Here is a 12,757-nt window from a genome sequence, read left to right as displayed (position 1 = left end):
TTTGTAAAAAAAAAATTGTGAAAAGGAGATCAATAGTTCGAAATAACTCTAAACATAAACTTATTTTAGATAAAAAAAAAAAACTTAACAAAGTTAAGATGAGACAACAAATTATGATTTTCGATAATTGATATGACAAATCGTTTAAAATGACAAACTGACAAATGCACATAAGTTTATATGACATTTTAAATTTTTTATTTAAAATATTAATTATGCAGTGTTTTAATAAATGTGAGGTGTCAATAAAAGTAGCCGACAAAAAAAAATTATAAATAAGTGAAACTAATAAATCTCAGTTATAGTTTCCATCGAGACTCGAACTAGGGTTCTGTCATCTGCTGAACTGAACTGAACTGAACTGAGGTCACCCGACATTGAAATCGGATCCCAACGGCCATGTCTTTCTTTCCCTCCAATTCCCAAATCCAAACCCAAAACGCCGACTCCCGTTTCCAGGCCACCGTGCTCGTCGGCGCTCCATCCTTCCCCGACGCCATCGCTTGGTCCGACGAGAACCTCATCGCCGTCGCTTCCGGCCACCTCGTCACCATCCTGGTACTCTCCATTCATCAATCCTCTCACTCTAACTTCGTTTTTTTCGTAATTTCAAAACAGAAACTCTGATTCATGTTTCATAATGTTTTTGTTTTGTCAAGTGTTTGTGTTTTTGTTTGGTCAAGTGTTTATGTTTGTGTGTGTGTCGCAGAATCCGGCTGCTCTGCCTTTTGGACCAAGAGGCCTAATCACCATAAAAAACAGCCAACCTTTTCCGATTGGTGTCATAGACAGACAAGGTACATTGCATACACCAAAATTTTCGATCTTTTCGGCTTCGATTATATAATGTGCGTTTCCATTCTCATTCGTTGTTTTGTTGTTGGGTTTTCAGATTTATTCTCTAATTGCATGCTGCCTACCATTTTATCACGGGACCAAGAACCTTGTGTTCGATCGATTTCTTGGTCCCCCGTTGGGCTTGCTCCGAACGCTGGCTGCTTGCTGGCTGTCTGCACCACCCAAGGATTCGTCAAGCTTTATCGCTCTCCATATTGCGATTTTTGTGCTGAATGGATAGAGGTATATGTGTATCTGCAGTTTAAACTGGTTGATGTTATAAAGTTGTAGTCTTTTGTGGTTCTGAATTGGTTATGCATATTGCTCAGGTTGCAAATGTATCGGCCAAGCTTTATGATTATCTTCAGAGTATAAATTTTGGGGAGGCATGGGCTTCTTCATCAAAACAGCAAGATGTAAATGTAAGTCCTCTCATCTGTCAGGTGCAGTCCTATTGATTTATGCCCTGAGCACCGACCGACGGTCTTTCTGACTATACTCGTATTAGGAGCATGAAATAGAGCCTGAGATTGACTATGACCCAGTGAAACAAAAGAGTTCAAATAAGATTGTTCGTGCTTCAAAATCGAAAGTAAAACCTGCCAAGGAGATACCAGAAAACAGCACACTCCCTCTTATAACTGCAGATCAATATGCTTCTCGCACGGCAATGCTATCAACTCTTGTAGTTGCCTGGTCGCCAATGCTGCATTCACTATCCAAAACCTGTTCAGTTCCTCAAGATGGTTTGTCCATGTCGTTACTTGCAGTTGGAGGGAAGTCCGGGAAAGTTTCTGTATGGAGAATTCCTATACCAGAATGCTACTCTGTTGATCAAAGCAGGGTCCCGGAAACTGTGGCACTCATAGGGATTCTTCAGGCGCACAATTCATGGATCACAGCTATTGGTTGGGCGTTGCTTGATTCTGATTCTTCAAATCCTAGAGTTTTGTTGGCTACAGCTAGTACTGATGGGAGGTAAGTTAGGTATGCTGGAAATCATAATGAATTTCACTCTTATAGCACTTGTATGAAATTTCTTGTCTAGTTAGAGAATAGTTTTTGCAGTGTAGAAGCAAGGTGCTTAAATGGTGTTGAGCAACATGCTACTTGCATTCTAGTGTCAGTTTAGTTGTCAAGTTTGTATCTTGTTTCAACATACTAGCAGTAGTCCTACCACTGGACTCGTTTACGAGAGTTGCGACTCTGATTAATCTGCTAACTGATTACCCAAAAATTTCTTTATTATCTGTTCGAGATTCGATTGTTGTCTTCTTGTTTTGTCTTTTGTTAGTTTTATCTGTGATTTCTTGTATTCATTTTGTGCCTCCTTATCTTTCCAGTGTGAGGATCTGGCTGGGGAATAATGAAAAGTTGCTGAAGTCATCAGAACCTAGCGACACTTCCTTTTCCCTATTGCAGGAGGTAGTTCTTTCTTTTTCTGTCTTTTTGTATACAGTGCTCTTCGTGTTATTCTACTGTATTGTTGAGCATGCTTTTATTTTGAACTTTTAAATAGGTTGCAAGCGATGCTGCCCCAGTTTTTGTACTTTCAGTCATTGTGCCTACTAAGTCTCCAGACAAAATTCACTTAGCAGCTGGAAAAGGATCTGGCTCTTTTGAATTGTGGATATGCAACATATCTAGCCAAAATTTTGACAAGATTGGCACATATGATGCACATGGCCAGACGGTAAGTGTCTTTTTATTTGTCAAAATCTTATATTGCATACTGCTGGCTATTTATGCTTCTGGGAACTGACCAGGTTACAGGATTAGCTTGGGCGTTTGATGGGCAATCTTTGTATAGCTGCAGCCAGGTATGTACTTACCTAAACTTTCTGTGGAATATTTTATATCTACATTATTCATTTGGCAACCATTCTTTTACAATGATACTAGGATAATGTTGTACGCTGTTGGATTTTGAGTGGAAGTTCTCTCTGTGAAGTACCTATTCCTTCAAATACTCCTCGTTTGAGAAACTCAACTGATGTAAGTTCTTACCGTTTAAGTATGCTTGTTTAATTTTTTGTATTCCACCATAACGTCAGTCTAAAATTTGATGCAGTTACCAGAAGAATTTGTTTCTTGCTTTGGTCTGGCAGTGTCCCCTGGAAATCTTGTGATTGCTTGGGTATGATATTTTCTTTGCGCCAATACAAACATATTCTCGCATACCATAAAAGTGAAAATAAACTAAGATATCTGTAATTGAAAATGGCAGGTTCGAAATACTGATGTTGAACAATTAAACCCAATGTACGAGGCAAGGTGAGATAATTTTTATGCTAATTACATTCCTCTATTAGATCCATCTTTTGTGGTTTGGATAAATTTGAGAGTGGCTAAACATTATATACTATTATAACGTGAATGAATCCTAAAGATGGAATGAAAGGATATCAAAAGAAAAAAGGACAACACTGTTGCAACTCAACCAAAAACATTATCATAAATGGAGGGTCAAAGGATTCATAAACATAGAACCCTTTATCTTCCTTGGATAAAGAAATGGAGGAAAAAAAGATAAAATTGTGAGTTTTTCTTATTTGCAAGAATTCATCAAATTGTAGTATTGATCCGATAAAAAATCCCCACTTCATCCGTCCTAAGTCATAACAATATTACAGGAAGCAGAAGAGCACGTAAAAGAATTTATGTATTCTATAGAAAAGAACAAGCAACCTAATGTAGAGTTACAATATTGGTTGTTGTTTTCTAATTCTTGATGAATTTACATTTTTGCGAACATTCTCAGGACTCAAAAGGCCATTGTTGAGTTTTTCTGGACCGGTGGGCAGCAAGTAGATGTCTCGCCAAACAATTCCCTACATTTTGATGTTGAAGCGATTCCTGGTTTTTCTGAGGAGTTGGTTTATTGGGAGTCCAACTTTCTATGGTCCTTAAAGCAGTATGAAATGCAAGATAAACCTCTGGTTGTTTGGGATATTGTAACAGCATTGTTGGCTTTCAATCATTCTAAACCAGAGTTTGTAGAAGAAGTACTGATTAAGTGGCTCTCTATTTCATACTTGGGATCTCAAACGGGCATTCCTGCTGAAACGGTTTTGTTGAATGTCTCCCGAAGTTGCTCAATAGTTACTTCTCGCCAATTACACCTTCTCAATATAATCTGCAGACGTGTGATTCTATCAGAGATGAAGGCTGATGAAATAAACAGTAAATTACTGAATTTGAAAGGAGTACATGGTGCTGAAAAAGAGAAGCGGTCTTTGTGGATCAATCTGCTTTTGAACAGTGAAAAAGAACTCCGGGAAAGGCTTGTGGGATTTACATTTTCTGCTCTTTTAAGTCAAATGCCTACTTCAGCCCCAAATTCTCCACCTGGAAAGTGGTTTCCTGTTGGCTTAGCACAAATGGAGCAGTGGATTGAGCTTAATCATGATCATGTGCACGGTCAGCTAAAGGTCCTCGCATCTGAAGTTGGAAAGCGGGATAGGAGGTACTTCCTGACTTTTATCCTTTGTCATAGGAATCTGTCTACCCTCTTTATTGATATGATTGTTTATTCTTGTTACTTTAATCAAGAGGACCATGCTTTTCCGTGTCTCTGCATTTTGACTTCATATATCATCGAAAATAACTTCATGTAATATACTTCTCTGAGGCTTGGTGCAGTGAAGATTACGCATTCGGAGTGGGACCATAAAATATAAAAAAAGAAGAAGCAGTCCCTTCTTAATTTGATTGTTAAAAAACTAAAATATTTAGTGAAATTTTAAATTTTTCCATGTATCTTAAAGCTTTAAAGTGTCTCTGGCTGTTGAATTTGGATGTTGGAAATTTGAAATTCAATATTTTGGGGTATGTTTTTGCTATAGTGTACTATTGCCTTTTCTGGTTATGATGTTCCTTGTGATGTGCCAGCACAGCTGGTAAATGGGTCAGAGGGCAGTTAGTGGTTAAGGTCGTTAGAGGTTTCTGGGTGGTGGTTGGCTTTCAGATGGCGGGAATAATAAGTTGATTAGATAGTTAAACACATTATAATAGAATTGAAGCGACCAGTGAAAAGGTTCCAAAAGTATGAGGCTTTCGTAATTGGCAATGCAACTGTCTGTGTAAACTATAAGTGCTATGTACTAAGTATTGCTCCGTATTCTTCTTCAAACAACAGGTTTAAGTCCAGTAAATGCACATCAGCAGAGACGTGCAGCTATTGTTTAGCATCAGTTCCATTTGAATCTCCAGAAGTTGCCATCTGCAGCGGAAAGGGCCACAAACTAGTCAGGTGTTCCATTTCTATGGAGATTTGTCCTACTACTCCGACATGGTTTTGCACATGCTGTCATAGACGAGCTTCCAAACCGGCACCAGCGATTCTGTTTGCAACCCCCGGTCTTCCTTTGAATTTCAAATCTTTGGCCGCATCGCCTTTGCTAGACACATCCTTAAAACCACTGTGTCCCTTTTGTGGTATACTGCTACAAAGACTACAACCGGATTTCCTACTTTCTGCATCACCAACTTAAGCAAATGAGGTTCGTTCTTGTGAAGATCGAATTTGGGTCAGAGAAGAAGATAGATTACACTAGCAAGGTTTCCCTCGATGTAGAAATATTGTAGTTTAGTGCAGTAGAGTTAATTATGTGTATATATATCTCTTGATGGTAAAGCCAAGTTGAAGGCAGTGAAGAAAATACGGTCTGTCTCTTGTAAATGCACGCATGTCTTTGATCTTTCTAACCTCGTTTTGCATCTAGGATTGGCCGCGTTTCATGCAAAAACACGCATTCTCTTTGAAGAAAGTACAAGCTCTATATGTAGGTTTAGGTGAACCGTTAGCTCAAATAGTGTGCCTCTCGTCTACATGCAAGTTCGAACGAACTGAAAATAAGACGGTTTATTTAATGTATTACAATAAAATTGTAATATAATTTTTCTACCGGAAGCAAAGCCAGAAAAACATTTTCTACTGAAAGCAAAACTAGAAAAACAATCATACTCTAATATTCAAGGGCAATGATTTTTCACATTCATTTTCTTCCACTCCTCCCTTTGTTTCTATATCTTATTTCTCTTTTGATTTAGTAATCTAATGACTAAAAAACAAGGGAAAAATAATGAAGAAACAAAAAAAAAAAATGCAAAAATCATTTTTCATTTTTAATGTCACGACTCATAGCTAACAATGTTTTTTTTTAAGGTAGTGTTATTATCTACACTAATGGGGAAGGGTGTGCTTAGCCTCACAATAGGTTAGCAATAATGGGGTTCAAATTCGTTTTTAGTCAGAATCGAATCTAAGACCTCTTATTTACAAGTGAAGAAGAGTATCACTAAATCATAGTACTAAGTGGTTCAAATTCACACACCACTTTTTAACTCTCATACACTAAGTTTAAATTTTGTTCATCAATTTTCTTTAATTTATTTAAGGGAATTGTTATTGGCACTCCAAAAATCTCATTCTACACTTCAAACTTTCTATATTTAGAAAGAAAAATACATTTGTCAAGAATATAGAATGAGATTTTTAGAATACTAATAACATTTCCCCTATTTAATCCGACGATCAAAATTTTTAATAGTACATGAAATATAAAAATAATTATGCAAATAACGTCAGCCTAAAAAAGTGTTTTAGCATTTTTTAGCCACAACGACGGCAACGTCTATTAAATGAGGAAAACTAACCAAAAAAATGAACAGTATCGAAGTGATTTGTTAAAACACCCAAGCTGTAAACCTTTCCGAGTCTCTAGACAAGGCTTCACGAACTTTCATTCAAGCAGAAAGAAGAGAAACGAAACAAGAGCTCCTCACAGCTGCATCAACAGGTACTTTCAGTTCTTCTGGTTTCCTTCTTTATTTAATTTTTATTTTTCTGGGTTTATTTTTCAGGTTTAGTCTTATTCTGTGTATTTGTCAGCAGCTATTTTCTAATAAGAATGAAGGGTTTGGATTTATGGATTTGTTTTCATGGATTTGGGTTTTTTCCATTTCGTAAATTTAGAGACTGGATTTCTTCTGAAAATTTTGAGTTAGAGTGTTTAATCCAATCCTTCTTGTGGGATTGTTTTACTTGTTGGTAATCCGACCTCCATTTCTAGTCCCATCATGTGATGTATTTGGCACATACATGCTCAACTTTACTATGGATGAATCTTGATTTGAGAATCTTGTGAGTTTTTTGCAGCGAATCGACATGGATGCACACACAAAGAAAACCGAACCAACCAACACTGACATAGAAGAGGATGATAAGAAACCCTACATTCTGCAATTGCCAGACCACATAACAGTGCAGATATTCTGCAAAGTCCCAATTAAAACCCTCATCCAATGCCAGTGTGTGTGCAAGTCTTGGCGCCATTCGCTCTCAGACCCCCAGTTTACCAAACACCTATTTTCACAAACACCCCCTTCATTTTTGTTCCATGGCTTAAGAGGCGGCCCCATAAACCCCAAATCGGAGGGATACTTATTGTTCGACCTTGATAAGGTCTCAAACCCAAATGACTTTGTACTGAAGCTTGCTAGAGATCCAAATGTCCACGCTCTTCGTGTGGGCATTTTGGGTTCTTGCAATGGTTTGCTCTGCATATATGAATTGAACCAACGCCATTTTTACATTTCCAATCCCATTACTAGCGAGTCTTTAGCGCTTCCAGTGATATCCTTGTCTCCCCATACTATCGCCTATTGTCAGCGTCGGAGAATTGATAATCCGTATTATTGTGGGTTTGGGTTTAGTCCCATCAGTAATGTCTACAAAGTTGTTGTGTTTATGTCTCCGAGTGATAAATCTAGTGAAGATGAAGTATTGGTTTTGACTGTTGGCTCCAGGATTTGGAGAAGCATTGGGGATGTGTCTGTGTTCCCTTCCTCTCGGTTTCAACCATATGGGGTTTATCTTAATGGATTCCTTCATTGGGTTGGTCAGTATGGGGATAGTTCGACTTTCATATGGGCCTTTGACGTTGAAAGGGAGCATTTCCAGCAGTTACCACTTCCTCCCTGTTATTTGGACTTAGACCAGCTGCCGAGCTGTTTGGATTTGCTAGAAACTCAATTTACCCTTGGAGTCTTGAATGGTTGCCTCTCTGTAACTGTTCGCTCTTGCTCGACTCGTAATATCAATGTCTGGATGATGAAGGATTATGGCATTAACGAGTCTTGGACCAAAGAGCTTGAAATTAGCAACGAAGCACTTGATTCTCCAACTTTTGCCCGAGTGTTGAAGTTTACAGAGGAGGGGAAAGTCTTGTTGTTAAATGGGTCTCACTTGCAGGCTTACACTCCTGGAACAAGGGGTGTTGTGATGGTTGAGGTTGATGGGATGCTATCATTGATCGATGAGTGTGTTCATATTCCAAGCTTTCTGCAGCTTAGAGATATCATCGCAGGCTAGAGCTCAAAGGTAATATTGTCAAAGCTAATGTGATAAATTGGTTTTTCTTGCTATTTGCAATTTTCTTATGTACTTATATTTACTTTTGCCAATTTATTCCCCCGACTCTCGCAAAGTGGAGAGCTTTGTTGGCTTGGAATCGCCCTTTATATTACTAACAGTTTTAGCTTATATGACGATTCATTGTCACTAGGTAATTGGTTTTGAATTCAATCCTTGTTTGATTTGCTGCTGTTTCTAAACTTTGTTTTCCTTATTGCATGAACCATTATTGAAGGCTAGAGCTCCTTTTAGGAATGATTCTTTGCTCCGTTGTGACGGTTGAGGTTGATGGGATACCATCATTGGTCGATGAGTGTGTCCATATTTCAAGCTTTGTTCAGCTTAGAGATATCATCGCAGGCTAGAGCTCAAAGGTAATATATGTCAAAGCTATGTGATAAATTGGTGTTTCTTGCCATTTGCAATTTTCTTATAGGTTAAGTAATTACTGTACTTGTTTACTTTTGCCAATTTGTTGCATATAATCCTTGGTGCTAATTCTCCATTCATTTCTCCTACATAGTTTTCCTTCAAAGATAAGGTATGCCCCTCGTTAAATGCATGTTTCTCTTGAGAGGCTTCCCCTGTCGATGAAGATAAATCCTTCTTTGTGTTTTTGTGGATTGTCAAATGACAGCAAGGGACACACAAACTTACACACTTCCTTATGTTTTAAATATGCTATTATCTAACAGCTAATGATATATGTTTTCTCTTTCATTCACCGCGACTATTTACCTCCTCTCTCGCACTTTGCCTGTCTTCTGTACTTCGTATCAGTTGCTCCGTCTAGGTGTCTCCTCTTGGACCCTCCTCTTTAGAACTTGCAGAAAACTTAACAACCTACCAGCAAGTGAAAACAATCCTGTTGTGCATCTAAGAGGAAAAGTACTCGTAATTAAATTTTGAATTCTGTTAAACAGAATAAATACATTTATATTACTAACAATTTTAGCTCATTTGTTGATTCATTCTTACTAGGTAATTGGTTTTGAATTCAATCCTTGTTTGATTTGCTGCTGTTTCTTAACTTAGTTTTCCTAATTGCATGAACCATTATTGAAGGCTAGAATGTTTAATTTTCGGGTTAGTACATGTAGAGTTTTCTATTTTTTGGGGCATATGACTTAAACAAATGTTATGGTCCAAAGAAGAAAAAGATCATGTGTTTTGTCTGTATTGTCAAAGTTAACTTGCTCTGCATGTGTTCACATTTCTTAGTTTCTTGGGAAATAGAATCACATCCGTGACTAAAACTATTTTCTTAGGATGAAGAGAATTATTTATAGGTCATTACTGCCTTGTCGTATGGTACGTAATTCGGTTGAAGACTACTGTTAGGAGTAAGTTAGTACTGAGTATGATCCATATTCTCAATGATTTACTGAAGAGGCAGCTTTTGACAGTGGAGTGTGGAAGAGCGATAGGAATCTTAGCAAGATTGTATGTTATGTGGCAAAGATGGTGTTTATTATGATCAGTCAAGCTGTTTCCATTTGGAGACTGGAGATGGTTTTCTTATTTTACTTGATTGTTTTGAACTTTCTACCGTCACTACATCAGACGTTGGTGGACAAATAGTGTATTAGTATGAAAATGGCTCCTGGCAGAGAAAGACGAGAAATAGGGAGTACTAAGAGTCTAGTAGTCAGCTACTGCCAGATGTTAAAATTGGTAGTCGGATTATTGACTGGTTTTATCATCTAGTAGGTACTTCTGTATTTGGTTTTTACGGTCTTTGGTCATAAACATTGTCTGAACAAGCCTCTTCATTCCACTTTGGAATGAATTTTATTATTTGGACTGTCATGCTTATGGTAATTGGACATATTTTACCCTGATGAAGCCTTGAAACATGTTGTCGACTGTTAGGAATCACTATTTGGTGATGGTTAGATACTCTGCCTAGCATTAGTGAAAGATTTATCAATGTGGAATTCTTGTTTGTAGTTCATCATCTGGTAGTTTCGTCAAAGTACATCAAGGACTTTTATGTGGTAGAAATGCAGTATGTTTGATACTCATCGCTCCTCTCTCAAATTAGACCATTGCAGATGGTGCGCGTTAGGCTCCTGGTAGATACTATTCCACAGGCTTACCTGATGCCTGACGGGCTTTCTTTGAAGAACTTTAGTCACTGTGGCACAAAAATGTAGGTAGTTTACTTAAACCTGGCCTTTAAACTAGACAACCTCTTATACCCAAGTAATTTCTGATATGTACCTAAATGTTGACGACTACGGCGTATTAAATCAAGCACCAATCACACACTTTCTCATTTTGATTCCGCAAATAGGCATATATAAATATAATTACACTGAAATGACGGACTAATCTTGTGCCAGTTGACAGGGGCTAATTTCGTCTGATTTGACATGGATACTTCTGTGTATGAGGCAGCAAGATCGGGGGATCTTGGTTTTCTTGAAAAAAGTGGAGACTGTGAGCATCTTCTTCTGCAGAAAACACCGAGGAATAATAATATTCTTCACCTTGCAGCTGAGTTTGGACAAATCGATTTCTTCAAAGTCGTCCTGATCCACAGTCAATCTCCACAGTTTTGGGCCACCAACAACAAAGGCGACACTCCCATGCATGTAGCTGCTAGAGCAGGCTGTGATGAAATAGTAGGGTTGCTCATTAATCAAGCAAGGAAGCTAGGAGTAGATGAGGAGGGTGCGCTGGCCGATGGCGAAGCGTATAAAGAGTTACTCCGGACCAAAAATTCAATTGGCGATACGGCACTACATGTTGCTATCAGACAAGGTGACCTCGAGGTCGTGATCCTATTGGTTGAAGCCGACTCCGGACTATGTTGTTTAACTAACATCGCCAACGAGTCGCCATTATTCTTAGCTATTTGCAAGGGGTATGGAAGCATAGCTCTGCACATGTTAGGCAATTCGCCAACGTCTCCTTCCTTTGAGGGGATTAATGGCGTCACGGCTTTACATGCCGCAGTTACTCGCATTAACTGTGAAGGTAAATAATTTATATTCATAAGCTAAAAAAAATGAAATCACTCCTCTGTGAAACGAATTTCAACTAACTCGCTTCCTACTGCCCTTTATGTTTCCATATGATTTAGGCTGCAGATGATGGTTTCCAAGAATCCTGAAATAATCAAAGAAGTTGACGCCAACGGATGGATTCCATTACACTATGCAGCATTGAGAGGGAACGTTGGAGCAACTTGATTATTGATGCAGCAAGATAGTTCTATTTCTTACATCTTGGACAAATCTGGAATGTCAGCTCTTCATGTTGCGGCATACGCAGGCCGTCCGAAAGTGATGGAAGAGTTGACTCAATGGCGGCCTGATACTTGTGAATTGGTCAATCACAAAGGCCAAACGGTTCTGCATGCAGCAGTTTTAGGTGATCAATTTGATGTTATCAGCTACATTGTGGACACGCCTAAATATGCAGGACTTATAAATGAAGCTGACAACGACGGAAACACACCTTTGCATCTAGCTGCTAGTCGAAGTAATCCTAATGTCCTGATAGCTTTGGCAAAGAACCCTAGAGTGGATAGTACTGCTATCAATAATCAACACTTGAAGGCTGTTGACATTTTTCTTGGGGACGATATTGAACTGGTAAGAAATATAGGTGTGATAGCTATTTCGTTTTGAGTTTTTAGCTCGTCTTATGTTTAGATTCTTAGTTTGGCAACATAAGCACTTATTTGGCAAGAGAAATTACTCTTTCTGTATTTGTTTTTAGACCCAGTTAGCCTAACAAAGTATTATACACTCTAGAGTGCCTTCAGTGGATTGCCGGTTTCGAGACTTTTGGGCCGCGCTGTTGGTGTGCCAGTCTTCCAACAACAAATCCGCCGTGAATTTATGAAACTGGAATCACCGGAAAAGAAGGATACACCAAACAGCACTTTGGTCATTGCAAAGAAGAGAGCACTTGAAGCTTATTGGGATGACTCGAACAAGTTTAACACTGATCTAGTGGTAGCGATGCTTATTGCAACCGTCACTTTTGCAGCAGCTTTCACAATGCCTGGAGGATTCAAAAGCAACGGAATGGCCGTCTTGTACAGAAGGGCATTTTTCGGAGTGTTTGTGGTATCCGACGCCATCTCCTTCTTTCTATCAATTATTGTGGTGTATAACCATTTTAGGTTGTCAGCTTTCTCACGGGTCATTCTAACGACACCTTCAAGTTTCATTCAGTACTCCATTGGAGGAATGGTGGTATCATTTTCTTCAGGTATGTTTCTAGTGCTACCCAAATACAGTCCACTTGGCATTCTGATCATTGTAGTAGCTTGCATAGTCTGCTTTGGTATCATCAGAAAGTACAGTCTTGCTGAGATACCGAACAAGCGCCAAGTGCCGTCAGGGCAATGGCTCCGATCCCGCATAATCTGATGCTGCTGCTTGCTTGAAAAACAGTCTTTACTGGTTTCATCTTTCATTTGTGCAAGTTAGACGGTGTATTTGCTTACCTTATCATGAAATGAAGCTATGTTTTTGGTGTCCTGTA

The 12,757-nt window shown here is 38.6% G+C and overlaps 3 protein-coding genes across 3 annotated transcripts; all 3 read left to right on the top strand.

Annotated features, from left to right (window-relative positions):
• The first annotated feature begins 318 nt into the window (after positions 1–318).
• On the top strand, positions 319–5,518 carry LOC114824314 (uncharacterized). Its single transcript, XM_029100814.2, has 13 exons — positions 319–558; positions 710–797; positions 893–1,080; positions 1,167–1,259; positions 1,346–1,815; positions 2,181–2,262; positions 2,357–2,530; positions 2,604–2,657; positions 2,740–2,832; positions 2,909–2,974; positions 3,065–3,111; positions 3,599–4,303; positions 4,976–5,518. The coding sequence occupies exons 1-13, from the start codon at positions 400–402 to the stop codon at positions 5,328–5,330; spliced, it is 2,574 nt and encodes an 857-aa protein (XP_028956647.1). The 5' UTR covers positions 319–399; the 3' UTR covers positions 5,331–5,518.
• Positions 5,519–7,006: 1,488 nt separating this feature from the next.
• LOC103443531 (F-box protein At3g07870-like) lies at positions 7,007–8,212 on the top strand. The gene has a single exon (XM_029101758.1). It carries the CDS (start codon positions 7,007–7,009, stop codon positions 8,210–8,212), a length of 1,206 nt encoding a protein of 401 aa, XP_028957591.1.
• On the top strand, positions 8,058–12,757 carry LOC103443389 (ankyrin repeat-containing protein At5g02620-like). The gene is made up of 4 exons (XM_070820926.1): positions 8,058–8,221; positions 10,600–11,236; positions 11,453–11,856; positions 12,019–12,757. The coding sequence occupies exons 2-4, from the start codon at positions 10,630–10,632 to the stop codon at positions 12,640–12,642; spliced, it is 1,635 nt and encodes a 544-aa protein (XP_070677027.1). The 5' UTR covers positions 8,058–8,221; positions 10,600–10,629; the 3' UTR covers positions 12,643–12,757.

The sequence above is a fragment of the Malus domestica genome, chromosome 04 (genome assembly GCF_042453785.1).
Source record: "Malus domestica chromosome 04, GDT2T_hap1".
NCBI lineage: Eukaryota > Viridiplantae > Streptophyta > Magnoliopsida > Rosales > Rosaceae > Malus > Malus domestica.
The sequence above is the reverse complement of the archived record's forward strand: the minus strand, read 5'-3'. Positions and strand labels throughout refer to the sequence as shown.

What these genes read in the sequence shown, in the direction of transcription:
- LOC114824314 (XM_029100814.2), top strand. Translation starts at nt 400, where the DNA reads ATGTCTTTCTTTCCCTCCAATTCCCAAATCCAAACCCAAAACGCCGAC. An exon ending in ATGATGCACATGGCCAGACG is followed by an intron (nt 2,531 to 2,603) that starts GTAAGTGTCTTT and finishes GGAACTGACCAG; the next exon opens with GTTACAGGATTAGCTTGGGC. An exon ending in CTTTGTATAGCTGCAGCCAG is followed by an intron (nt 2,658 to 2,739) that starts GTATGTACTTAC and finishes CAATGATACTAG; the next exon opens with GATAATGTTGTACGCTGTTG.
- LOC103443531 (XM_029101758.1), top strand. Translation starts at nt 7,007, where the DNA reads ATGGATGCACACACAAAGAAAACCGAACCAACCAACACTGACATAGAA.
- LOC103443389 (XM_070820926.1), top strand. Translation starts at nt 10,630, where the DNA reads ATGGATACTTCTGTGTATGAGGCAGCAAGATCGGGGGATCTTGGTTTT. An exon ending in TACTCGCATTAACTGTGAAG is followed by an intron (nt 11,237 to 11,452) that starts GTAAATAATTTA and finishes GAGCAACTTGAT; the next exon opens with TATTGATGCAGCAAGATAGT. An exon ending in TTGGGGACGATATTGAACTG is followed by an intron (nt 11,857 to 12,018) that starts GTAAGAAATATA and finishes TATACACTCTAG; the next exon opens with AGTGCCTTCAGTGGATTGCC.